The sequence below is a fragment of the Hibiscus syriacus genome, unplaced genomic scaffold, assembly GCF_006381635.1.
Source record: "Hibiscus syriacus cultivar Baekdansim isolate YM2019G1 unplaced genomic scaffold, ASM638163v2 tig00110327_pilon, whole genome shotgun sequence".
NCBI lineage: Eukaryota > Viridiplantae > Streptophyta > Magnoliopsida > Malvales > Malvaceae > Hibiscus > Hibiscus syriacus.
This window is the reverse complement of record NW_024062684.1, coordinates 769,932-797,244: the sequence shown is the minus strand read 5'-3', so window position 1 is coordinate 797,244 and position 27,313 is coordinate 769,932. Positions and strand designations below refer to the sequence as shown.

Genomic DNA, 27,313 nt, shown 5'->3' with positions numbered 1-27,313 from the left:
ATTTAAGTGAAAAATCAATCTTATAATCATAAAAACATTTTTCCCATATTAAAAAATAGAAAAAAAAGATGAAATAAATCCAAACACGAAATTAGGACAGTTCATTGATTTTAGTCCAAAGAAAGGAATTAAAAGGGCATTTTTGGTAATTGGTGGAGAAAAAGGAAATTAGAAGAAGAAGCTACTGCAACTAGAAGTTGATATTTGTTTTCGCCTCAATTTTCTTCAAGATCCTTCTTGTTTCGCTCGATTCAATCTCAACAGCACAAACCGTATAGAATAGGTATTTTTCTTTCTTCACAGTGTTTGCTGAGTTTGAAAATTTTGAAATTAGATATTGTCTCTGTTTTACTTTATCTTAGAGCTGCAGCAAGTAGTGAAGTGAAGTTATCGCAAATTGTTGTTCCTTTTATTTTTATAGTTTGTATATTTCTGATTCGTAGCTGTTTGAGCTGAATAGTTGCTCCATTTCTAACTTGAATCGCTTTCCGCGGTTTTATGATCCTGCGGTCCTTTGTTTATGGATGAAAATGTTGATTGGTGGCATTTTAGGGAGTACTGGATCCGGAAATGAGAAATAAAGTATAGAAAATTAGGCATTGCTGTCTGATAATTGTATAAAGGAATATGTGCTGAATTAAAAATGACTAATTAGCTTTTTGGATACGAGTTATTTAAGGGTTTCTCTTTTTTTAATATATATATATATATATATATATATATATATATATATATATATATATTAAGCATTAAATTGTTCTGGACCGATTGAAATGATTTAGGATTCTACTTTTTCTTACGAATCATCATTTCTGCATTTATGCATTGAAATCCTGCAAACTTCGTTATAAGCTTATGATGGATAAATTGTTGTGGAAATGTCTTTTTTGTTCCTGAAAAAAGTTTTATTTTGCTATGTAACAATAATTTAAACTTCATTCTTGCTGTTGCAGTTTTGATTTATAAGCCATCTTTTTGAAGAGTTTGAAGAAATGCTTGTATCTGCTCTACTTACATCTGTGGGAATAAATTCTGGACTTTGTGTATTATTCTTCACATTGTATTCAATTTTAAAGAAACAGCCTAGTAATTATGAAGTTTATGTACCACGCTTGGTGGCTGAAGGGAAATCTAAGCGGAGAAGTTCGTTCAACTTAGAAAGGTTAATACCATCTACTGGCTGGGTCAAAAGGGCATGGAAGCCATCTGAAGAGGACCTTTTGTCAACCTCCGGCTTAGATGTTGTTGTCTTTATGCATATTATAACATTTAGGTAAGTGATTTTTTCGTACGGAAGTGTATGCTACTGTCAAGAAGAAATCATTAGATATAATGTGATTTCTGCAGCTTCATAAGTAATCAATTAAGAGATCTTGGGTTATAAATTTTGGTTTTAGTTTTCCTTTTTTCTTATTTAGTCCTTGTTTTTATTTATTATGTGTGTGCCAGATAGAGAGAGAGAGATTGCAAAACATTGATTGTTTAAGTGCAAATAAATTCAATCCTTAGACTTCTCATATTTCTTTTGTTTTCTTTTTCAGCTGTATACATGCACTACATGATCTTCAAGTTTTCCTTGATACTTGATATTAGCATTTTTGTAAGGTTTTATCGAGTGCCTTTCTGACTCAACCTTGTGTTGTTTATTTTCTCTTAATACTGCAGTTTGAAAGTATTTTTGTTTGCTGGGGTTATTGGTATATTTGTTCTTCTCCCAGTGAATTGCTCTGGAGATCAGCTTCAGGATATTGATTTTGCTGATTTGTCAAATAATTCTTTGGATGTGTTTTCCATTTCAAATCTAAGCAGTGGCTCAAAAAGGTAAGTTCTAGTTTAAAGTTACTTTTCACTTGAGTGAACGTTGATTCTGCATGTCTACTTGACCTAGTGAAATAGATGAATACCTTCAAAATTTAACTTTTTAAGTCTTATGTATGTTTGAAACCTAATATAGATAAGTCATGTCATAGAAAGATAATGTTTTATATTCTTAAGTCTTAAAGAACTGGTGATCATCTGTTAGAACTGAGAGGTTTTAGTTTTATCATATGATTAGGACCTAGTCAAGTGTAAAAGGGACTTATTAGTTTTATCATTTTTGGCAGGTTATGGGCTCACTTTAGTGCTGTGTATCTTGTCACTGCATTCGTTTGCTATCTGCTCTATTATGTAAGTCTAGTTCTACGCACCAAAGAAACTCGATTAACAGAAGTCAACTGCATCAAAGTCCTTAGTCTATTATATGAAATTTCAAGTCTTATTTTTGTTTGAACAGTATATTATCTATCTCAATGTCCCAGGGATGCTAAGAACATAGCTGGTGTTATCGATCATTATTTTCCTTTACTTGAAAATGATGTTGGAGCTATTTAAGCGAGTATGAACTGGGTACTAAGTGGTGATTTTTCTGCAGGAATTTAAATATATAACTGCAAAAAGGATTGATTTTTTTCACTCAACTAAACCTCAGCCTCATCAATTCACAATATTGGTGCGCAGTATCCCTGTTTCTGCTGGGAATAGTGTGAGAGAGAGTGTTGAAAGGTTTTTCCTGGAGTACCATCCTTCTACATACCTTTCACATATGGTTGTTCATCGATCAAGTAAACTCCGAAGTCTCGTTGTAAGCAATTATTTTTAATGTTCTCATTTCCTTGAGCTTCTAGTTCTGGTTTACTCATTTTTTATATTTCTTTTTAATTCTTCTTTTATTCCCCTTTTTATGTGTGATCAGTTAACGTAAATGAGCAATATTTTCATCTTAAGCCTGTGGATTTGTTTCTATGTATGGTTAAGTGTATGCTAGTGGTACTAAAGTGAATCATGTCTTCTTTTTCTTCTGTTATCTGTGGGTTTAGTGTTCTGTTTCATACTTCTAACTGTTATTTCATTACTTTTTTAATTTCTTTCAGAAGGATGCAAAAAAGTTGTGTAAAAGGCTTACACACTTACAATCAGAATCTAGTCAGCAGAAGTATAGGCATGTTGGGTTGTTTCGGAAGAAGGTTGATCTGGTGGATCATTATGGAAAGAAATTAGAAGACGTAGAGGAGAATATGAGATTAGAGCGATCTGAAGTTTCATTGGCAGCAGAAGTATGTGTTTGTACCTGCTCTTTTTCTATTGGTTTTATTTTCCAACTTTTATCTGGATCTTGTCTAGCATTCTAAATTAAAGTTTACCTTTTCAACTAAGTTGGTTTGAAATTATTTTGTGGTGCATGGAGCATCCTATGGATAATTTCTTGTGCAATGTAATAGGAAGTTCGAGCAGCTTTTGTGTCTTTCAAGTCTAGGTATGGTGCAGCAGTTGCCTTCCACATGCAACAATCGACTAACCCAACAGAGTGGGTCACAGAGCTAGCTCCCGAGCCACATGATGTCTACTGGCCCTTTTTCTCATCAACATTCATGAAAAGATGGCTTTCTAAGATTGTTGTTGTTGTTGCATGCATACTCCTGACAATTTTGTTTCTTATTCCTGTTCTGCTTGTGCAAGGTCTTACTAACCTAAATCAGTTGGAAATTTGGTTTCCGTTCTTGAAAAGCATTCTAACCGTGTAAGTGTATATTAAAAGCTCCAGCTTATTTCATTTCAGCATCATTCCTGTTGTTTATCTTCTTTGACTGCTGTATATTTGTGTGTTGCTGCCAAAGCTTTGGGCTTGGAAAATTCACGGAAATCTCTTCCTATAGTCTACCAAACTATATCTCTCCTTTTCCCATAAAGGAGATTAAAAACCTCTGAGAAATAAATAATAGTGAAGTTGAGCATATCTTGATTTGGTATTTCTGTTGCTTCAATTTATAATATCAACCAGAACTAGATCATTGGAATTTTTAATTAGAAGATTGCAGAATCAGTTGGAAATTTGGTTTCCGTTCTTGAAAAGCATTCTAACCGTGTAAGTGTATATTAAAAGCTCCAGCTTATTTCATTTCAGCATCATTCCTGTTGTTTATCTTCTTTGACTGCTGTATATTTGTGTGTTGCTGCGAAAGCTTTGGGCTTGGAAAATTCACGGAAATCTCTTCCTATAGTCTACCAAACTATATCTCTCCTTTTCTCATAAAGGAGATTAAAAACCTCTGAGAAATAAATAATAGTGAAGTTGAGCATATCTTGATTTGGTATTTCTGTTGCTTCAATTTATAATATCAACCAGAACTAGATCATTGGAATTTTTAATTAGAAGATTGCAGAATAATTACCAGTTATATTAAATTTGTTACTTTTGATATAAATATTTCATCATATTATCGTTAGTGTAGAAATTTAGGTTATCTGAGCATTTTCATGTTATTTATCCATATTTTTTCATTTTTTTAGTAACACAAAGTTTGATTACTATGTGTTCTGTTTGCAGAACATTCGTCAGCCAGGTAGTTACAGGGTACCTTCCCAGCCTTATTCTTCAGTTGTTTCTCAAGATTGTGCCTCCAATAATGGAGTTCCTTTCCTCCATTCAAGGATACATATGCCACAGTGAAATTGAGAAGAGTGCATGTAACAAAGTGCTCTGGTTCACAATATGGAACATATTTTTTGCAACGGTATTTTCTGGATCACTTTTATATCAGGTTTCTATATTCCTTGATCCCAAGAAAATTCCTGCCAGGCTTGGCGTTGCTGTTCCTGCACAGGTGAGAACATTTTCCTGCCAAATTTCTTCGACTAATTTTATTCAATTTAATAGGGGAAAAGGGAATGGAGTTCTTTCTTTAGTGGTTCATAGAGGAATAACTAATGCAGGTAAAATATCTCAATAATTTCTCCAACTTAATCCGCTGGCAAACTTTCTTCTCGCGCGTGTTATGCGGATTCATTACAACTTTAATACTATTGAATCCAATTTAAAGGCAAATGTTGTATATGAAAATTTGATACATTACAGTGGGATATAATCTTACAACTCATTGTTAATTTCTGTTACCAAAACGCTATCCGTAACTGATTCAACTTATCATGTATGTTAATTTTGCTAGTTGCTAGTTGAAGTTCTGAGCTTTTTCGACTTTCGGAATATAGACAATGTTGCTACAAGAAATTTCTAATTTGGTTGACTAGATTAAAATATTATAAAAAATTAGCCATGATAATGACACTTCTATAATTCTTTCTGTAGGCATCTTTTTTCATTGCTTATGTCGTGACATCCGGATGGACGAGTACTTCATCAGAACTTTTTCGCATCTTCCCGCTTATGTGGAGTCTGATAAAAAAACCTTTCAGTTGTTGCTCGGATGAAGAGTTTGAAGTTCCATCGATTCCATACCACCGAGACATTCCAAGAATTCTTTTCTTTGGACTTCTAGGAATTACATATTTCTTCCTTGCACCATTAATTCTGCCCTTCCTCTTGGTGTACCTCTGTCTTGCTTATATCATCTATCGCAACCAGGTTAGTTAGCTATCCGTGTTCCATTTTTTTACCTACGATCTCTAATTGTCATTTTCATCTAAGTCATTTCAACCTAGTTTCTTTACTTAATATCAGAATCCGTTTATCAAGTGGGATGAGTAATCTACAATGAACTAACACATCTGGATAAATTGACATAGATCTAAAGACACTACTTTAGAATTAATCTTAGGTCATACCGCTGTAGGATACTTCTATTAGTAGATTGCAGACGACTGTATGTACATGCGTTATATTCGAACATATCCATGTTAGATACATATTACCGCATCTTTTTACGACAAGTTATGAAGTTTGAGTTGGTGATAAAAAATTCTTATACATGAAGCCTTCCTCAAGCTCGTAAGTTTGAGTTTCTGGTATTAAATTTGGACAACTTGCGTTAATCTTTGACAAATTTATTTTGCAGTTCATTAATGTATACGCACCGAAGTATGAGACCGCAGGGAAATTTTGGCCCATTGTGCACAATTCAATGATATTCTCTCTCTTACTCATGCAAGCCATTGCATTTGGAATCTTCACACTGAAGAAACTCTCATTAGCGTCCACTTTGGTTATCCCTCTCCCTATCCTCACACTCCTCTTCAACGAGTACTGCCGGAAACGTTTCTTGCCGAATTTCATCGCTTACCCTGCCGAGGTAAGTATCCCCACGTGCCATTTGTAAGTTACGCAATCGTACCATGAATCCTCGATCATGATCTTGTCTCGGATTTTAAATCTTTCAGGTTTTGATAAAGAGAGACAGGGAGGACCGACATGATCCGAGTATGGCAGAATTCTATGAGAACTTAGTGACTGCCTATCAGGACCCAGCCTTGCTACCAATTGAGTTTTCCTCAAATCCCGACAGTCTTAGTAGCCCTCTTATATCTGCTGCTCAAGTTGTACGTTAAGGTATGGTTTTCAACATTAGCTATCAAAGGTGTAAGAGGAAATGTGTGCTTGGAACTTAATTATGTTTGTTATTGTCCTCATTAATATACATGTTACTTGTGGATATCAGCATGTAAATTACTCTTGATTACTTTATTCATACACCTCCCCAACTTTGTCCCCAAAATTTCATGTTAGCAAACCTGGTTTTTGTCATTAAATATTTCTTTGACATAATTCAATCAAAAGCTCAATATAAAGATGTCTAAATATATAATAATTCCTTGAAATCAATTATATTGTAAAAATGAAACTGTATAGGTCTTCGTACTTTGCACTTTCAATACGTTTAGTATCTATTATTAATGGGCTTAAGTGTGTCCTGTATCCCTATACTGATAAATTGTAGTATTAATCAAATCTTCTAATCAATTTTGACCGTCAAATTTTAACAATTTTTCTAAGATTTTATTATAACGTGATAAATCACGATTTTTATCGGATGACATGAGTTTAATTAGGGATAAAAAAGTTTAAACTTTAATTAGGTGCACGTAATTTTTCCCCCTCTCAAAAGTTCAAGAATTGTACATCAAAAATAAAGTTCAAGAACTTTTAATACCCTTAAACTATTATAATTTGATCATTTGTATACTCCAATCTTTTTTAAAATGTGCATTTTCAGCTAAGAAATCAATTTTTCATTATATAATTTGATATGATTTCTTTAAACATGTGATATATAATATATATGACTTAACATTTTCTGCAGTTAGATCAATATTAAACTTTTTTTTCTTTCATATTTCTAAAGATAGAAAACTATTCAAATAAAAAAATGTCAATATCGTAATAGAAGAATGGTAAAATTAAAAAAAAAATGAATCTATCAAAATCACATGATTCATTTTTTTGAATTAATCACCGGTATCTTATCTATTGACCGACTAATCTAGATTGTGTATTGCAAAGGCGATAGCGATCTTTCCAACCCAATTTACTTCATTCTCAAACACCATGGTTTGAACCCCTAATCTTAAATCCATATCAGGTATTGGTTGTTGATATAGTATGATTAATTTTAATTTACTATAAACTATAACTAACTATATTTTTGCACAAATGTATTACCATGCCAATATATCAAAAGACAAGAGTAGAAGTTTAAAAATATGATTGATCTGTCAGCATGATAGCAAGTGGCATGTATAAGTGACCCACTTCAAGTTAATCACTCAATTGGACATTTTACGTTTAAAGATAATTTCATATTATATTCCTAAGACGTATTAGATTAGATCGTGATAAATTATTCATAATAAAATATATTTATTAATAATACTTTTTTTAATAAATTTAAATAATCTAAACATTGATGTATTACAAAGAGAGGAAACAATTCATTGTGTCTTTGTGTTAAGATTAATCAAGTTATAATGAGAATAGTAGTTTTCTCTCTTAATTTTGTATGTCGTTCATTTTCTTTTGTCTTTATTGATCGATAACGACACTAATTTTAATGTTAATTGTTGATTGTCGATATTTTTATTGTCTTTTTGTTTTTTATTTTCAATAAGTATATATGTATGACACGTTTTACTTTGCCTTTATAACAAATTTTCTTCTGTATTTTGGCACGATTTTCAATCATTTGACCGTTGTTTTTGTTTTTTTTAAGGGTTGATTAGATATCGTCACGTCTTATCAATATGACGCTTATAAGTTATATTGTTGATCTTCCCTATTTTGAACCCTCTGATTGGATTTGGATACTCGTTATGCGTTCGTTATTTCTTTTCATGCCGCTCGAGTCTGATTTGTGGCTTGCCGGTGGTCTTTCAATAATTTGATCACCTTTTATGATTCGTTTGCCTATGAGATCAGATCTGTTTGTATCTATTTTTGTTCGAGTTTTCTTGATTATATTTAATATTTTCTTGTATGACCTTCATGTGATCTTAAGTTGCTAGTTTTGTTTTGATGATTATAGGAAATTATCATAATTATATGCTTAACTTACGATTATGATTGTAAATCTTTATTGTAATTTAAGACATTTCTTATTTTGAATAAAATTAGTGGGTTTTTTTTAAACAAAAGAAGAAGAAGAAGAAGAAGAAGAAGAAACAAAGATTTAAAAAACCCCAAACCAGAAAACATAAACATACATACATGATTTTCCATTGTTTGCATACTGTCAAAAGATGTCCTTCCTTCCTCCTCAACTTGCCCAAGTCATGTTCCCCATTTCCACCATTAACACTGTTGAAACACACTTCTAATTACTTTGTTTATTTATTAATTGCCTTTTGATTGCCAATGTCTTGATTTAGACAACCAGTTGAGTTTAGGCTTTATTCCAATTCTCACCCATCCAATTTCATTGCAGAAAGCTCAATCATGCAAAGTGCTGCTGTAAATGCTGACAAAAGAAATACACTTCCAAAGTTGCTTATCATATCTAAACCTTAAAACCCCGTCAAAAATAAAAGATATTAATTCAAATATCTTTTTGGAGCGTATTATTTAAGATTACAAACAATACTCTTAAAGAATAATCTCATAATACTTCATCCCATAGGTAACCTAAGATAATCTCTTTGGTATATCTATTTTGCATTATTTAAAATTACAAAATATAATCTTAAATTCTGATATAGGATTGCAGTATTTAATTTACGAATATTCATTAACTCTTAAAAAAGGATTTTTTTTTTGAGAAAAAAATGTATCTTTAATAGTAGCTAAAGGAGAAGGGAGTAGTGTGTATGAATTATGATAGGTAATCAATGGGATCATTTAAGAGTATAATATCAGTACCCTTATCTCTGCAAATGCTCTTTGACACACAGGCCTTCAGTACAAATACAAATGGCCGAATAGCTTTTTTACCCTTTCTTTGCTATGGCCCTTTTCACCATCATCATAACGAAGAAGCAAGCTTTCTCATGAAACTAACTACGATTTCTTTTTATGAAACGCAGTATAAAGACAAAAGCATCTTATTTGCTTTGCCACAATCAATCATCTCCTCCTTATTCGGCCATGGCACCGCCACCACCTCCGCCATCAAACATCGGCCTCCGAACCATCTTATCGGAATCCAGGCGCATACTCAGAGCCCACACATGGCACTTCCAAGCTCTCTCAGTCCTCTTCCTCCTCCCTTCCTCTTTCTTATTATCCATCTACCCTTTTATATATCAACAAAATCCCCCCCCCCATCTTCTTCTTCCCGATTAAACCCTTCATCTCCATTCTCATTTACTCCCTCTCATCCTCTCCCTCTTCTCTCTATCTTCGCTGTCGGTTCCATCACTCACAGCGTTTTCCACGGCTTTTATGGTCAAGCTTCTATCTGCCATTAAAGCAGCTTACACTTCCTTCTTCCCTCTCATCTCAACTGCCTTTGTAGAATCCCTTATCGTTTCTGGGGTCAGTTTAATTCTTGTTTAGTCTTTTTTGCTTTACTCAAAACAACCCAAATTTTAGGCTTCCAAGTTCATCACTCTTCGCCTTTCTTCATTCTCCTTTGTCTTGCTTATCTGATCGTCCTCACATCTACTTCGCTTTATTTAAAAGTGAACTGGATGTTTGCTAATGTTATTTTCGTAGTTGAATCAAGCTGGGGAGTTGAACCTTTAAAAAGAAGTAAAATTTTAGTTTAAGGAATGAAAGGGGTTGCTTTAAAGATTTTACTATTTTTTGGCTTCTTCATTTCGATCAATATGTTGCAATCAATTATGATATCCGGTAATTCAGCTAGTGATGAATGGAAAAGTTGGGGCTCTATTTTGAATATCATCGCCACTACCGGCTACTACATGGTGCTTTTGCTTTATATTTTGGCTGCGTATACAGTTTTCTATGTACATTCCAAGGCTCTACATGGAGAGCTTGCTGAAGAATTTGCAGGAGAGTATGTAAGCTTGCCTTTTGATGATGGGAAAGTTCCTCGTGTTGTTTCAATCATTTAAGCTTTATGAAAAAACAGAAGATTCTTAGTTCCGTTTGTGTTCCGTTGTTGCTGTTTTGTTTTCTGTTCTGTAAGAAAGTTGTGTGAACTGTAAAACCAATGCTTCAGATTTGTAAGAACTCATTAAGAGGTATCGTTGTTGAGTTTGTTAAAGATGATTCTCTTTGCATCTGTAAGAAAACTGAAACCTTTGCACATATTTTTACCAGAAACTTAGGAATGTTCAATAGTTAAGTACAATGGAGTATTACAGCAAAGTACAATCGAAAACCTTCTTCCTTCTCGTCATCCCATATGCAAGTACCAAACGCCCAAGTATTGGCTCGGATGGAAATCAGTGTTGCCCTTTACAGCCATGGTCATCTAAATGAGGATTGTCACTCTGAAACTTGGAATTCTTAAGCCCATAAATCAAATAATGAACTTTTGAAACCGAAATCAAATTGGTCACAGAATTCTGATATTAGCTTGGCTGGATGTTGATGGTGCTTTTAGTTTAACAACACTCTCATCCTGTTCATGATCGAAAAGAACATTGCTCCAGTTTGTTGATCTCTGTATAATTCTCGAAGGAACTCGATCACTATCTTCTCCGCCCGATGCTTCATACCCATCACTAGTAGACCTCGACAAAGGAAATCCCTTGGGATTAGCCATATTGACAGTAGGTAAACCTGTTAGCCGTCTTGATTCTTCAGCTCCCGATGAGGAGACCCGAAATGGATGAATATCTGGCGAGTCTAAACTGCTCTCAGGAGAAGAGGCAACGATCCCAGGATAGCTTGACATTGCTCGGCTGGTTTGGAAAGCGCTTCGTGCTTCCAGTTGAAGAGGTGCCAAACTACACGATGTGTCGTTGAAACCTTTGTCGGTAGCTTTAGAGGAAATGCTCGTTAAGGGCTCCATGGGTAGATCAGCTGGGAGACGAACCCGCTTAGATGCTCGTCTTCTGCTATCAGCTCTCGAGAACACTTGTCGGCCACTGCTTCCGAAGCTACTTTCCGCTTCTAGCCCCAAAGGGGCTTCGCGTCTCACTACGGGCTGCAGGATTTTGGACTTTTTCCTTGCTTCAGCCGCAGCTTTCGAAACATCTTCTGCATTTAACCGTGCCAATGTCCATGGGCTGATCTTAACCGCTCCCGGATTCTTCTTCTTAATAGGTTCCTCCCCTACCATTTTTTCCCCATATGAACTCACGGATCCAGTATCGGGAGGAACAACATCAAACTAGTCGAAGATACAAACAGCTATTGGATTAAGTATTCAGCAAAAAGTAAACTATTTTATATAATATAAAACTCGATATCCGTATTAAATCTTGACAAGGAACGGTTTGTTAAAATCACCTGATCTTCGAGGAAAAGCCGTGGAGGTGTACACCATGCACCCCTATGAAAAGTAGAAAAGGAACTAGCACTACTTAATCCAGTAAGTGAGCTAGCCGGGGACTTTTGCGGACTCTGGTGACCACCAACACCTTGTTGCTCTTGCTCCTGCTCTCGTAAAGCTATTATATAATCATATGTGCTGATTCCCTGAAACACATTCAAGAAACATCAAATTGGCTTTATACTCGTTAGGATTTGACTTACAAAGAAAATAGAATATCGAATCGAAAACATCCTTCACATAGAATGGGTGAAAAGGTCGAAAGGCTTACCTTTTTCACGAGTAGAATGTGAAAGAAGAAAAGCTGTGCAATAGGTAACGTAGCAACCATAGCCAAAACAGTGCACAATGTCTGTAAAAGTAAGAAATTATACTGCTTAGCTTAATGTTTTGAATTGAAATATGCTAATAGTCTCATAAAGGCTAAAAATAATAATTATTCAGAACCGGTATTGCATAGCATTGATCGGTACCGGGAAATAAAGATTAACATTAATATTGACACAACACTTACAACCACGAGAACAAATGGGACCAAAGAGAAACTGCTCCCTAACTTTGTTGAAATATCCGCAGAAAACTGCTTCCGATCAATGAAACAACATACAAGTACAAGGATTCCGGTCGACCATTGTAGAATAAGCTGCAATCTCAAGTCCAAAGTGGACAAATCATGTATATATCTGTCAATATCCAGTTAAAATGAAAATGGCTAGAAAATAAAAGGTTTACTCTAGGGGGGGTTTCGTTGCTCCCCGCTGGCAACTGAGGGATCACTCATGATGTCATATGGCATAGGTATTATTCATGAATTTGGGCTTTGATACTACGGGTGAAGATGAGTAACAAGCTTACCAATAGAAGAGCAGAAGCCATGAGAGTGAAAAATTGTCGGTAGTTTCTTAGGCCGATGCAATTGTTGAGCCACTAAAAAACACAGGTGAACAAAAAGAAACATTAGCAGAATCATTGATAAAGTGGATAAAGAATCCGGCTAATGAAGATCCCGCAGTACCCTGCAATGATGATCGAAACGGTTGACACATTTGTCACAGACTCTGCAGTGCTTGCTATATTTGAAAACCTGCCAAGAATAATGAACTTAATAAACATAAACTATAGCAATGTAATTATTCATCGGATAAAGGATGAAAAGAAAATGATAATATTTAAAAGATGCCAAATGTTTCTTTACCTCGACTTCACACAAACTGCAATAGAACATGCCATCTTCGCTCATCTGTTGTTCAGAAGATTCTCCGTTCGGGCTACAGCATTTGCAGATAAAAGCACAAGGAAAGAAAATCCATAGGAAACGAGATGATTGTTTCAACGAAGCATTGTTTCTCTCGATTTCAACATGTGTATCTTTCAAGGTTTCGTTTGTAGCTGCGACATCCTTTTCCAGAGTTCTTCCTCCAGCTGAAGTAGTGGTGTCACCATGCAAGGACGTAGTTGAATCCCCACCTAATTTAGAATCCTTTGGGCCGGAACACTTCCTATTTTCAGGAATTTTGAGATACTTTTTTGACTTGAAAACTCTGGGATCCGCAGGATCAGCTGCCGCACACCAAATATATAGGCCAAAGCAACATGTAATCTAAAAGGAAAAAATAGTCACTAAAGTTTCAAGGTGATAAGGGCTCATCTTGCTATTACATACAGCATTACTTGTCGACAAGACTCGGGAAATGACTCAACATTGCATACTTAGACTGTAAAGATAAGACCTGGGAAACGACTCAACCATGAACACTTTCATGGAATTATAGGATTAGGTATGACTTGTAGACAAGACTAGAGAAATGACCAAACCATGCATACTTAGCACCGAAATCGTTAGCATATTTCACAAACTCCATGAATGCATTCCAAACCATGCACTACACTAGTTTTAAACTAAAAAGCGCTATCTTAAACCCCACTGTTCGAGTCTGACTTACCGTTTGCAATCATCTAAAGTACCAAGACATACTTTAAACAACGGATCATCAAAGTTCAAAAGAAAAGCTAACTTGCTTCGAACCATTCAATTCGCATCTCTGCCCCAGATTCTCCCGAGCTAGACTAGATTAGGCCATATGCTATTACACCATATTAAACACACTCGTTTACTACTGCTATCATATACAGACCCGGATTCCTGTAAGCGGATAACTTCATTCACAATAACCCTAACTCCATCAGCACTAACTGGAAACTTGTTCATGTAAATTATGATATAAAGGATCTTAAAGTTTCATATCCATGTGGTTGCTGTGACGGCAGTTTTAGCAGCTCACAATTCGTCATTTAAGAGGGAAAATACATGAATCAGAGACCAGCAGGCAAAGAAAACACATATCTCAGTTACAATAATAATAAGTGAAAGGAAAATGTTGAAAATTTGCTGAAATGGCTTACGAGAGGAGTATAGATTCCCATCACAATGTATTGAAACATCTCCTTCCCAACAAAAGGAGCAAAGAACACATAGAAAGCAAATCCAAGTGCCAAGAACACAGCAACAGCTACCACCTTTACAAAGATAAGTAAAAAAGATGAAAACTTTGCTAATTACCCAGAATTAGAAACAACAAAGAGAGAGAGAAAACAAACACCTGGAGTGGATGATAAGGAAGCTCCCATCCATGTTTCCTCATTTCCTCTTCAAAATACAACAGCTCTAGCAAAAGTAAAACAAAGACAAAGAAGGAAGAAAATGGAAAAAGAATGAAAGTCAAAATCTGCTTGGTTTTTTCTCTCTCTCTTAGTTTCTCACACTTTCCCTCACTTTCCGGGGAAAATAAAGATCACTCATTTCACTATACCACCCAAGCAAACAAAGGCAGCATTACCCTTTCTTCTTATTTTTTAAACTTTCACGGGTCTAGTAAAAAATTTAAAATTTTTGTAAAGTGTAAAAAAGAACAAGGAAGCTGAAGAAGATAGGTTTGGGGACAGGTAAGGAAAACCCTGTCTGGTTCACTCAATCATAGCCCTGCCTCTCATGCAATGAAAGAGAAACGACAGTAAAAAACACAAGAGGGGGGGGGGCTAATAAGTCTGGGTTTGGGGGGTATTTTCTTGGTTTCTTTTGTAAACTCTTTGCTTGGCCATAAGATCTGTCTCAAAACACAAAACTGTGGTCTGTATTAAAAACAGACTTTTTTTTAACGTTCAAGACCCAATCTTTACTCTCTCTTTTTTACTTTAAAACTGTTTTTCCCCCTTATTATTTTCAATGTGTCACAGTCAGGCCATTGGCTGCAACAGACAGTTGCTTGGTTTCATCTTTCGTTATTGCCTTCACCAACCGTTGCCTTAAAAAACCTGTTTATATTTTTTAGTATTTCCTAAAATATTTTGTCGTACTTGTGTATTTGAGTCTTAAATTATACATAATTATCATTTTGGTCTTCAATTATCACGCATTTGACTCTTAAAACTATGCATAATTGTTTTTTAGTATTTCCAAATTATTTCGACATAATCATTTATTTTCTCATGTTCTTCCAACTTTTATCTTCTTGACTTTTTGTTATCCAATGATCGTTCCCAAAAGGAGAGATTCCAAACTTTTGCATAACATTCCTCTCATAAGTGAAAATTATATAATATAATGTTAATAATTTATATTATATAAATTTTTGAACATGTATAATTTTATATTATATTTATTTAGAGAATTTTTTTAATTATGTGGTGGATCATAACATTAACAATCAATATTATGTTTTTATAACAACTTTATCATATAATGTCTGAAATTTTATTTTCTTAACTTACACCAAGTCTTAAAATATGCTTCATAAAAGAAAAAAAACGATTCAAAAATTATATAAAATGTAGAACACTTATTGTGACTTATCTCTTAATGCCAAGCATCATATGATGGTTCAATTAGGAACTTGACGATGAAAAAAATTAAATTATAAAATTAATGAAACGATTGATGAAATAAGAAGATAAAATGATGTTTCTTTGCATCACTTTATCCTCCCATTTCCTCAATTGCACTATTTGATCCTTTAAACTTCATTACATTGCATAAACGGCGTGGGGTCATTTCTGCATTAAAGGAGAAGGAGAGCAATCCTCAGAATACCACTGCGTCAAACTTTGGTGGGTGCCTTCATTATTGAACCTTACTAAATCATGTGAGAAAGCGTTTTATATTCGATGCATTAAACAGAATAATCCGAAAAATATTCATAATATATTTTTCAAATTTATATTTAAAGGTCCAATCAACTTTCTTCTTTCGTTTCTAACATCTTAACTCGTAGCATTCCGAGCAAAATAATGAGGATGATTAACGCTTTTGATGATCCAATCCTTCAGTTCCATATTCATGAAATTTCTGTGGTTGCAGATTTTTGGATAAAATATCATCACTACTTTTGGGTGGGAGAGAGGAGCCTATGACATATATTCATCTAATTAAAGTCTATTTATATAATATATAATATTTAAAATTGTTGATAAATTAAAATAATAAATTAAAACATATGGATATTGATATATATATTAATAATAAAATAAAATTAATGATATTCAACGATTCAATTAGAATATTTTAAAATTTAGATAATAATTTAGAATGTACTATGAAATTAATTTTTGAGTAAATTATATTGAACGTTATCGAATAATGTTTAAAGAAAGTTTGTTTTGAGCTTTTAAAAGTAGTAAAATAATTATTAAATTTATCGAATCATTATAAAATGATCATTGTAACGTTAAAATAAGTACAAAATTTTGATAAAATTAATAAATATTTTATAAATGTCTGATGAAATTTATTGATCATTTAAAATAAATTGATAAATTTAATGATCATTTTATAACTTTTTTTTAAGTTTTAAGAACCAACACAATCATTTGAACATACTTAGATCTCTAATACATTCTACCATTGACTATTTTTCCATGCTTTTAGTCGGTTCATTTGAAACTTGACTCTATCTAGGGATAGTCAAGGGTTCTACGTCGAATTTGACCTAACACTCCTTTATTCGTTATCTAGTTCGACTTAGGTTTGGGAAAATTTCACCCAAAATCAAATCTAATTTTTAGGATAAAAAACTCCCCTTGTTATAACCTAACAAAAAATAATACAGGAATTTAATTAAACAAATATACATAGAGAACAATATCATAATAATTATCTTAAAATATAAATATATTATAATTATTGAGTCTAATTAAATTAATATACCTTCAATCTAAACTCAAACTCAAATTCAACTCCAACTTATTATATTTTTAAAAATATCTTATAAGATCGTATTGAATTAAAATGAACATCTCTTAAGTCTATCTCCGAACTGGTTTAGTTCAGTGAATCAAAGTTTCCATCTTGGTACAGTCTTTCAACTCTCGATTCTGACAGAACACGAGTGCAAGAAGAACAACATCAAATTCAACTCAGAGTTCCAGTTTCCAGAAACCCGAAAATGGAAGAAACCAACCTTAATCAAACGATTCGTTGCATCGTCAAACTCGGTCTCTCTTTTTCTCAAAGTTTCAAACTTTTAAAAGCACTCTAATTTTCATGCTCTTGAAACCATCTTTAGAATTTTGTTAATTTTGGGTGTAAAACAGGAGGAGCAGCAATTACTTGTAAAAACGAGCTAGAGAAGATCAACGAAGAGAATCTCGAAACAGTTTCATCCCAGTTAAGGCAAGCAATGAATCTGGGTTCTTGTTCAAACAAAGTAATCGGGATGGATTGGAGTAAAAGAGATGGAGTTTCGGATATTTCTTCTACTTTAGCTGATATCGATGATCAGTGTCAGTTCACCGTCGATTTCAGCAGATTTGTTGTCGTTCACGGTGCTGGTGAGCTTTTATTATGGTCTGATTTCTGGGGTTTCTTATTTGGATTTAATTTGAAGTGATCTAGAAATAGAATTAGTGATTTTACTTTCGTTTGTAGGTTCATTTGGGCATTTCCAGGCAAGCAAATCTGGGGTTCATAAAGGAGGATTGATTCAACCTCTTGTCAAGGCTGGTTTCGTTGCAACTCGAATTTCTGTAAGATATGGCGATTTTATATTTAAATTTAAGGAGAATTCTATGCAACTACGATTGAATCTTCACTTAGTTCATCTGTAAAACTTGTAGTCATCGATTGTCATCGTCATATTACGTATTATTCGATATTTTTTTCCGGTCATGGTCCTTTTCCAGGTTACAACTCTTAATCTTGAAATCGTCCGAGCACTAGCTAGAGGTACTGATCTCTTTAACATTACATATATGCTCTAAAAGCTCGCTTTGATGTCTTCCTATGTATATTCTTTGCAAATGTTTGTCTTTGTTAAGTCTAACAAATGTAGCTGATAAGATTCCATTGACGCTCTAGATTTCCGTGTTCAGTGTGTTGCGACTTCGAGTTAAGCTTATTCTTCGTAGTTATCTCTAATTTGTAGAACAGGTCTTTACAGCAATGTGTTTGAATTTACACACATAGACATGTGAATTTGTGCAACTTCTGTTGAGCATTCGCTGAGTTCAGTGATGACCATCATAGAGTACATGATTAACCAAAAAGCTTTACGAATTTAGACTAAAGATGCTGAAATATTCATCATGTTGTATTAAGTTGTTTGGTATTACCGACTTCATATACCATAATATTCTCTGTTGTGGTATTATGCCTCTTGCTAGATCACTATCGAATTTGAAATGGAAAAAAAAAAACAATGAAATTTCTGCTATTATCTTCTGTTCGGCCTCATTTTCTGCACTCTGTTTCGCTACACTAGCAATATGTCAGTAAACAAAGTTTTGTGCTTTTCTTGCAGAGGGTATTCCTTCTATCGGAATGTCTCCACATTCATGTGGATGGTCAACCTCGGAAAGAAATGTGAGGAGCATCTGAAGAATTATTTGTTAGACTAGACTAGATTTTGAAGCCGGTTTTCTTTTCCCTTTATGTTTCTTCTTGGTGGAGCCATTGTTTCTATAAATTTTTTAACCATATGCTTCTTCAGGTAGCTTCTGCTGATTTTTCGGGAGTATCCAAAGCGATTGACTCAGGTTTTATCCCTGTAAGTTAATTTGAATCCTGTATCGGACTTCAGCTTGATAACTGAGCAGCATCTATCGGAATATGTCCTTGTTATAGTTTCCTATGAACTGCTAATAACCGTGTCATTTTATTACGTGCTTTTATAGGTTTTACATGGAGATGCAGTGTTTGATGACAGTCTGGTCAGATATCTCTAAGCAGATGCGAATTACGATTTTGTCAATTCTCATATTTGACCTATAATATAACTACTTGTTTAATCAGGGATGCACCATTTTGAGCGGAGATGTTATCATCCGTCATCTCGCGGAACACCTGAGGCCAGAATATGTTGTCTTTCTTGTATCCTTCAGCCGTCGAGTGAATTTTAAATTCGGTTTATCAACACTGCATGATAGATGGTGAACGTTGTTCTCTATTTGTTTTCCAATTAATGAGATATAAAAGACTGATGTTTCGGGTGTATATGACCGGCCACCGACGGATCCAAACGCAGTTCTCTTGAGAGAAATAGGTTAGCCACTTACTATTAACTGCAAATCCGACCTTTGTATAATCTCGATATTAATGACGTTATTCGTGTTTATATCAGCCGTGGGTGAAGACGGGAAGTGGTCTGTTGTGAAACCGACTCCGCAAAGCATGAACAAGCAAGGTACACTTGCCCTTTTCATCATTTGCCTGAACTTCGAACGTAATGAAGAGAAGAGCTTTTGTAGTTGAGCTTTTATCGATCAAAACCATTCACCGGTCTGAAAATATTGATTCTTCGAACAGTTGAAATAATCGTAGCAGCTCATGATACAACTGGGGGAATGGTGACCAAAATATCAGAAGCTGCACTAATTGCAAAGCTGGGGATCGACGTTTATATCGTGAAGGTAAATAGCGATATGCTTTTTTCCATATTTAAGGCATAGGCTTCATTGGTTCATTGGCCTCCATGTTTGTGCAAACTTTTCAGGCCGCCACGAGCCACTCTTTGAAAGCATTGAGGGGAGAACTGAGACATAACATACCAGATGACTGGCTCGGGACGGTTATCCGGTTCTCAAGGTAGATTGGCCGAGCATATAGAAGTCAACGAGGCATTGGAGCATGTTTTGTAACCAATACTATTTTTTTGGGACCGAACTGATAAGCGACCTTTATTGGTGGTTTGTTCCCATATTGTTTTAAGCTTATTATTCAAAGTTAGCGGCTCTCACCATGGCTTTGCTTGCATTCCGATTAAGGATGTAAATCAAACGCTATTCTACTTGATTCAAACAGCTGGCTTTTGAGCTTTTTATTTAGTATCTTTAATGTTTTGATGTTTTAGTTCAATTACTGAACTTTCATTATAAACATCCATCTTTCTTGTACTAAGAAAATATTATGTTGCACGTTAAAAAATTTTCATTTTTTTTCATTTCTAAAAATTTACGACGGTTCCAAAACTTAACAATCATTGTTTCTCCGTTAGTTATTGTTTTTGTCACTGTTCGGTAAAATAGTAGGTTGAAAATATTACTAATTATCTCTCTCCTCTTCTTTTTCTTCTGTTCAAATTCATCAAAAAAATCTTAATCGAAATTAAAAGTTCAAATGTTATTATATGTCACTGTTAATCGTTAGATCAATTTAAAACTGAATTATATTAATCTTCTAATTGAATGAAACCTTCTCCTCGTTGATATTGATCGATGGTTATTTCATTTGTCGAAAACTCGTCGATATCGAGATGAGCAATTTCATTTTTTGTCTCTTTCAATTTTTTTTTGGTTTTTTTACTGGTTGCTGCTGTCGGTGTTTGTAGTTATGACTAGATCTTTTATCCACAAAATTACTCCCTTAAAAATAATATTATAATATATTATATAATTTTAAACTTATTTGATTAATTAAATAATATTATAAATCTTACTTACATACGTGAAAAAATATAAAGAAATATGTATACATATTGTATATAGTTAAAAAAAACCATTTAAATTAGACAAATATATCCATTTGCTAGCTGTACATTGAAGAAGAAGGAACAAAAAAGGGGCTGCTTTTTGAAGATTGGGACTCCGGAGCATTTTACATTTTGTGAAGGGTGTTTATGCAATCTGAGGGTGATGGTGACTGTGCTAGTTGCCTTTTTTTCTTCTTCCATATTTTCTGCTATTTGAAGGTTTTTTCTGTCAATTTGTAATAATTATCCCGTTTTTAAATGAATTTATTGTAATGGGACACAAAGTCTTCGATGCTACTACTTCAGTCACTTCCTCAGCAGCCAAAAAGATTGAAAATTGGAAAGGAAAAGGAGCAAACTGCAAAGAAGTCGATGTGTTTAAAAGTTCTCCAAAGATGCTTAATAATATGATGATGTTATGATTAGAAGATGAATGTAGCCTCGCATGGTGGCAACCATTGTTTTAGAAGGTTTTGAAAAACTATGTAAATCCAACTAAAATGAGAGCCTACAAAAGAGAAGTTGCCCCTTGCTGTTAGATGAACATTACTGGGAATTTCCTGAGGAATCTGTGCTATAAATTAGAAAACTGAAACTCTGTTATTTAACATGAAAGAAGCGATGTTCAAACACCCTGTGGTTGAAGCTTTCCGTTAGTCCAACCGTCGAAACAAGTATTCGACTTGAACTTCCTTTGTTAAGGGCATGATCCAATCGCCACAGAGATCAGCTACTAAACTTGGCTTGATCTTGTATACAGGATCTGAAACTGCTGCAACTCCAGCCTGCGAAAAGTTTAGCTCTTGACCATATGCTCTCGCTTTCATATCCCCTCTCTTTTTCACAGCTGTTCTACTGTCTCGTATGTTAGTCACTCCATCAGTCGAGACCGGTCCTGTTAGGTGCACATTCCAAAGGAAAGGAAGGAAATTTGTTAATTGTGAATACGAAGTATCCCAAACAAGAAGGATGGTGCGGGAGAAATGTGAAAGAAACTTCACTTTTGCTCTGATGGCATCCTCATAAACGGCAGGTGATTCTCGAAATTTCGCCTCTGCTACAAATTTTCCATAGTGAATTCTTTTTGAAAGTGCCTGTAAAATAGAGTGAAAAGGTTGGAAACATCCAAGGCTTCCAAAAGAAAATTCCTTTTAACACGAAAAGAGAAGGAGAAGCTTCCCGAAAATTATAATAGGAACAAAGTAAACAAAGGAGACTTACGATGAAAAACGAAGGAAATTCTGAATTATTCCACCCTCCCCAAGAGTACAGAGAGAGGTGATAATAATATATATATATCCCATCTCTATTGTCGTGTAATCTGTGATTTTCAATCCAAATGCAGGTCAGAGAAGCTAAGAAATGATGAACGGAACTGCTTAATGGCATACCTGCAAGCACATTGTGTCGCATACAGCAGCAGACCCACAATTACCATCATCTCCGGCTTCAACCAATCTCGATAGAAGCTCCGCAAAGTACACATTCCAAACCTTAATGTTTATGTTAATTGAACCAGCACAGAGATGCAAAACCTAGTATCAAACGGAAGAAAATTCCCAATGGTTAATGGATATGTCCCGTAACACAGCTTTAACCGTTAATAAGGTATCAATATATTTGAAAGATCCAATGGCAGCTCATTATGAATGGATATACTCTTTAAAGCGATGATATCAGTCAATGATTTCGTGAGGCACGGCATGCTAGCAATAGGACATGAAACATATGATGGGAAGAAATGGTATTCATCGGGACTTTTATATCTGCCGACCTATTTGCATAGAAAATCATCAGAATGTTATTCACATAAAGTAATCCATTCACCGAACATCTTCTCCACATAAAAGAACACAACCTGAGCATGGAGCCTTTCAGTTTCCCGAACCATGAACTTGACCAAAGGCAATGCCCTTTAAATCCATCCATGGAAAATGCATCTTGGTTATATGTGTCTGGGTTATAACAGTACTGAGCTCTCTCCAAAAGGCTAAATATTATGCTATCTTCCTGTCGAATTAAGGACGTCTTATACTGTTGAGAGTAAGGTTGTCACTCTCATCCACCCTAGGCTTCTTCGAAAACCTGTATGGGGAAAAAAATGCAAGCATATGTAATACAAGTAACAATAGTAATTGAAACAAAATTCGATTATCTTCAGCTAAATTCAACTCACTTTCCTTTGGTTAATAATAAACTATAAAATTTGGGATTTATTTTCAACTTAACAAAAACTGAAACAAATTTTACTTAGACTCAATCAAGCAAAGAATGCAACAAAAGTGAATGAACAATCACAAAGGTCTCCCTTGCTTGCCATATGTTAATCAGTAAATCTCTGTTTGGAATTTTCCTAATCCAAACTTAAATGTAAAGCTTCAACCAAAAAAAGGGGAAAAGATGGAAAAATTTTCGGTCTAACAATTCTAAATTCACTTGCATGAACTATTCAATAAATTCCCGAACGAATGAACAAAATCATATACCGAGGAAGAAGAAAAAAATATCATTTTGATGGCATTTCTTACCTTATGTTTGAAGAAGAATAAGAAGTTCCAATAGAGCGATAGACATTTGCAACGAAGCTCGACGCCGTGACTTTGAGAGCTATTTTGGGCGTGAAAAGAGAAATGGGTCTTGCAGATTTTGCGCCATTTTGGTTGAAACTGAAAGAGAACGGTAACTCAAGCAGCTTGGCCTCCATTTATGCGCACGAAAGAACAGACTGAGAAGTGAGAAATCTCTTTTTTGACAGTTTCACTCGTTTGTAGCGAATGACTTCAGGTCATGGTTTTTCAAGTGCAAACCTAGGAACCTGTTATTTATATATTTATTTATTAAAAGGTCAAACTACTATTTCGGTCCCTCTACTATAATCAAATTGGAGACAATCTTTATACATAATTTGATCCTCGTATATATGAGGTTCATACTACTTGAACCCTCATATAGGTCAAATTACTATTTCGGTCTCTCTACTATATTAGTTAACAAGTTAACTTAGATTTTTTTATAAAAATACTATTTTCATCACAATAGAATAAATGTCATGAATAGAATAACAACAAAATTCTCTTCTCAAATATTTAATATTATAACATTTTCAATTACTTAAATTCGAGTCTTTTATTTAAATTAAAACAACTCCAATGGTTGAATCAAGTGCTTCGTAACATTTTAATCAATAAAATCAAAAAAAATTGCATAAAAAATTAAATAAAAAAATTATCTTTCCTTATACATAAACTTCTTTGCCATCAAATAAGCATTCTCCAAACTTCTTTTAAACCTGACCAAATCAAGTTTCACATTCTGTTGCTTCAAGTAAATGTCCATGATCTCTGTTGGCCACCCTTTCTTCTGAAGTACTGATGGATCTTTCAGCAATATGTTATCTTTCCCGTACTTTTCAATCAAGCTACTTTCTTCAACCCTAATCTTATACTCCAAGTACTTCAAATTTATTCCTTTAGCTATTCTCCCGTAAAATGCATCTGCTGCCCATTCTGTCCCGATCGGTACCACTTGCATGAACACCGACCCCGGTCGAAGAAACAATGCGTGTGTGAGCGCTGCTCCATGCACACCTATCATCATGTGACTGGAATTCAACAATGCATATGCATTATTAAGAGGCGTGTAACGGTTCGGTTCAAATACAATTACATCAAATCCTACTTCTTTCATTACTCGAATCATTTCTTCTTGATTCAATATCCTTCGTGATGACACGTCATTACCTCGACAAGTTAAAACGAGACGAGGCCGGCGTTCGGGTTTTAAACCTAGGGGAGGAGAGGGAATATGATTTTGGTTATAGGCTTTTGCTAGGAGCTCCCGGAAATGCAATAGTGTTTTGGACGATGGGATTACTGTTGGGTCTATGGTCATAAAGCCATGTGATATGAGGCCTAGAGTTGCTGAAGGGAAACAGTGAGTGACGTTGTCTTTTTCGAGGGAGATAATCGGGTGTTTGCTAAAAACCTTAAGTAATTCGACATACTTACTATACCACCAATCATGGTACTCGGATACCACGATGATGAAATCACGATCGGGGTAGATGGAATTGATGGTGATGAAGAGGGGGATGAATCCGTCATTGAAAGCATGGAATAAGTTTCCAGTATACCCTCCCGCACTAAATACAATGGCCGGAGCCTCGTGTTGGATTGTGCATTTTGGGCTTGATGGGCCAGAGACTAGAGTAAGCTCTTTGATCTGGCCCATGATGTAATCCTCGTATTTTCTCGGGTATGGCTTAATTTTCTCCACGTGGATGGCATTAGTGGGGTCCACTGTAAAGAATGTCGAGGATGCGAAGTCCAAGACAGTGGAGCCGTTGACAGTGCAGAGATCGTAGCGAATATAAGAACGGTTGCAGGTGATGACACGTGGAAGTAGTTGGCGATTCTGCTGACTTGCCACAGTTGCAATTTCAACACGTGTTTCTGTTGAAATTTGAAAAAAAAAGAAATGTAATAAAATGCCACGTATACAAATGTATAGACTATTAGTATTATTTATTGGTAATGTAAAATATTCTTAGACAAGTACTTGACAACTACCTATATTAATAGTTTTGAAGGTTCTTAAACTTAAAATCTTAATTTTTAATTTTTTCCTACTCAATCAAATTTTTAAATTTAAAAAACTATTTAATATAATTCTTTAATCGATAAAAATCGTCACTAAACTTTAATATATTGATTAATTAGTGTGGACTGTGAATATAATCAGATTTCCATATTAAAAATACATGAATATAAACAAAAAATAAAATCTTCTACAACAGTTTTCTTAATGGATAATAGTTTGTTGAAAGATACCAAAATTCAGAACGTAACAACCTTATATTTTATTTAGGACGAAATAATAATAATAACCATCTTATTGTTAATTAATTAGTTAAATTGAACCCAACTAATTAAGCATACCACCAAACCAATCATATATTAGTGGAATGCAAAGCCTTGATGAGGTCAAAGGGTATGGAGTGCAGTTGGTGGAATTTGAAATAAACCCTCCAACCGAAACAGGAAGGTTAATCTAGCCGAGTTCGAATGATAAAGAGTTCAAACTCCATTGGGGCTCAATTAAATATCATTATCTAAATTTTAAGTTTGATTCTAAATAAAATCCGAAAAATTGAACTCACCTTATTTTAATCCGTCTACATTCAGACTCAAATAGTAATTTAATATCAATATATCTATAAACAAAAAAAGTTATTTAAAGCGAATTGATTTTAATTACATGTGTCTCATTTACCTTTCTAACCTTATTAGATCGTTTCTTCTTCAATTTTAAGTTTAAATATTTATTAGATTTTTCTTTCCTCGCGTTTTAATAATTTAATTCATCTTAATATTTGATTTTTTGTCTTTGAGTAAATTTGGGAAGAAAGAGTTTGGAAATTTGTATCTAATATAGAATAACGGTTACCTTGGTTCTTCTTTAAGGTAAACGTGGAGGATGACCATGACGACGACGTTGCTGCTATTATGTTGTTGATCCTCGAAATTGACGACATGCTCAAGCTCATGGTATGAAACCATACCAACAAGAAGCAAAAAAGGACCGTCGCAACGGCTGCTTTCGAGCTCCCATTTATCTTCTTCATCGCCCTGAATTATACATATACAAGAGACCAAAAGCCTTGCAGAGAAAAAAGAGATGCATTTGTCATATATATAATCAACTATCCTTAAACAAAGTCTTAAGTGCTTGGAAAACTGTACCTGACTATGTTGCTGGCTTTAGAATTGTGGAGGGCTTTGGTTTGCTGCAGAAATGAGCGAATGATGGATGAAATACTTTGGGTTAGCGTTAGCGACGGGAAAGAGATTGATTTCGAAGGTTATATTTTGAATGTACTTAATGTTTAAGCACTGGTTTGACAAAAGGGTGGGAATCTTAAATAGGCCAATGGTGTTTTGGACCGAGTTACCTACCCTTTTTTAAATAAATGTTTGATTGATTTCAAATTAAATAATAATCAAACTATATTAATTACGACTTATGACATGCCATACACCCATTCAATTACTAGTATATTTGTATCTCTTACAAATGAAAAATAAAGAAACATTTGAGGTAAATGGGGTATTAGCGTTACTAATTTAAATATAATTAAGGATATATATAAATAATATATAATATATATATATATATATATATATATATATATATATATATATATATATATATATATAAGAGATATTATAATAATGATATCTAAATATATAAAGATCAATTATATTATTATTCTCGGTTTGGGTCATATTTTTTTCGCCCTAAACCTGAACTCGAGTTTATTCTTCAAAAAAATTGATTAATTCTTCAAAATATTTATTCATTTCCTATTAATTGAACTTTTATATGAGCCCATATATTTATCAATTGGGCCATATCCGTTAAACAAAGGCGTTTCAATTAACCAAACATCGTTTCATGTTTTGGTCGAAACATTGGCCTCATCTTAACGCTATATTTTTTAATAGTTGGATGATTATAAGGACAATATATGTTTATTTTTTAAATTATTAAAAACGAACAAATTTTATAAGCGTAGTTACTCAAACTCGATATTTGAAGAAATAATAACATTTTTTTAACCACTGAAACCGTTTGATGATTCTATTAACGTTACATTCTTAAATGCAATTTTTCAAAGGGTAGTCTTAGGCA

At 34.2% G+C, this 27,313-nt stretch overlaps 4 protein-coding genes and 1 pseudogene across 4 annotated transcripts; 2 read left to right on the top strand and 3 right to left on the bottom strand.

The window, feature by feature from the left end:
- Nucleotides 1-30: 30 nt before the first annotated feature.
- Nucleotides 31-6,453, top strand: LOC120118173 (CSC1-like protein At1g69450). The gene is made up of 11 exons (XM_039138300.1): nucleotides 31-283; nucleotides 954-1,273; nucleotides 1,666-1,821; nucleotides 2,106-2,169; nucleotides 2,414-2,623; nucleotides 2,913-3,095; nucleotides 3,261-3,559; nucleotides 4,367-4,643; nucleotides 5,126-5,401; nucleotides 5,832-6,065; nucleotides 6,154-6,453. Exons 2-11 carry the CDS (start codon nucleotides 993-995, stop codon nucleotides 6,319-6,321), a joined length of 2,148 nt encoding a protein of 715 aa, XP_038994231.1. The 5' UTR covers nucleotides 31-283; nucleotides 954-992; the 3' UTR covers nucleotides 6,322-6,453.
- A 4,135-nt stretch (nucleotides 6,454-10,588) lies between these two features.
- Nucleotides 10,589-14,710, bottom strand: LOC120118172 (probable protein S-acyltransferase 22). Its single transcript, XM_039138299.1, has 9 exons — nucleotides 14,267-14,710; nucleotides 14,070-14,183; nucleotides 12,862-13,266; nucleotides 12,682-12,750; nucleotides 12,522-12,593; nucleotides 12,181-12,309; nucleotides 11,938-12,018; nucleotides 11,624-11,812; nucleotides 10,589-11,504 (listed from the first exon to the last, which is right to left on the bottom strand). Exons 1-9 carry the CDS (start codon nucleotides 14,306-14,308, stop codon nucleotides 10,725-10,727), a joined length of 1,881 nt encoding a protein of 626 aa, XP_038994230.1. The 5' UTR covers nucleotides 14,309-14,710; the 3' UTR covers nucleotides 10,589-10,724.
- A 2,258-nt stretch (nucleotides 14,711-16,968) lies between these two features.
- Nucleotides 16,969-20,004, top strand: LOC120118198 (isopentenyl phosphate kinase-like). The gene is made up of 12 exons (XM_039138318.1): nucleotides 16,969-17,153; nucleotides 17,253-17,489; nucleotides 17,587-17,684; nucleotides 17,841-17,883; nucleotides 18,458-18,519; nucleotides 18,647-18,703; nucleotides 18,831-18,866; nucleotides 18,949-19,026; nucleotides 19,132-19,198; nucleotides 19,277-19,339; nucleotides 19,462-19,565; nucleotides 19,649-20,004. Exons 1-12 carry the CDS (start codon nucleotides 17,105-17,107, stop codon nucleotides 19,742-19,744), a joined length of 990 nt encoding a protein of 329 aa, XP_038994249.1. The 5' UTR covers nucleotides 16,969-17,104; the 3' UTR covers nucleotides 19,745-20,004.
- A 1,242-nt stretch (nucleotides 20,005-21,246) lies between these two features.
- Nucleotides 21,247-23,402, bottom strand: LOC120118194 (annotated as a pseudogene).
- A 446-nt stretch (nucleotides 23,403-23,848) lies between these two features.
- Nucleotides 23,849-25,024, bottom strand: LOC120118242 (alpha-1,3-arabinosyltransferase XAT3-like; the record flags this gene model as incomplete). Its single annotated transcript, XM_039138343.1, has 1 exon — nucleotides 23,849-25,024. A coding segment is annotated over one exon (1,176 nt), but the record flags the coding sequence as incomplete, so codon positions are not given.
- Between the last annotated feature and the right edge of the window lie 2,289 nt (nucleotides 25,025-27,313).

What these genes read in the sequence shown, in the direction of transcription:
- LOC120118198 (XM_039138318.1), top strand. Translation starts at nt 17,105, where the DNA reads ATGGAAGAAACCAACCTTAATCAAACGATTCGTTGCATCGTCAAACTC. An exon ending in TCGTTGCATCGTCAAACTCG is followed by an intron (nt 17,154 to 17,252) that starts GTCTCTCTTTTT and finishes GGTGTAAAACAG; the next exon opens with GAGGAGCAGCAATTACTTGT. An exon ending in GCAAAGCATGAACAAGCAAG is followed by an intron (nt 19,340 to 19,461) that starts GTACACTTGCCC and finishes TTCTTCGAACAG; the next exon opens with TTGAAATAATCGTAGCAGCT.
- LOC120118172 (XM_039138299.1), bottom strand. Translation starts at nt 14,308, where the DNA reads ATGAGGAAACATGGATGGGAGCTTCCTTATCATCCACTCCAG. An exon ending in TGGCTTCTGCTCTTCTATTG is followed by an intron (nt 12,310 to 12,521) that starts GTAAGCTTGTTA and finishes TTGAGATTGCAG; the next exon opens with CTTATTCTACAATGGTCGAC. An exon ending in GGCTTTTCCTCGAAGATCAG is followed by an intron (nt 11,505 to 11,623) that starts GTGATTTTAACA and finishes ATCTTCGACTAG; the next exon opens with TTTGATGTTGTTCCTCCCGA.
- LOC120118173 (XM_039138300.1), top strand. Translation starts at nt 993, where the DNA reads ATGCTTGTATCTGCTCTACTTACATCTGTGGGAATAAATTCTGGACTT. An exon ending in CTAAGCAGTGGCTCAAAAAG is followed by an intron (nt 1,822 to 2,105) that starts GTAAGTTCTAGT and finishes CATTTTTGGCAG; the next exon opens with GTTATGGGCTCACTTTAGTG. An exon ending in TCATCGCTTACCCTGCCGAG is followed by an intron (nt 6,066 to 6,153) that starts GTAAGTATCCCC and finishes TAAATCTTTCAG; the next exon opens with GTTTTGATAAAGAGAGACAG.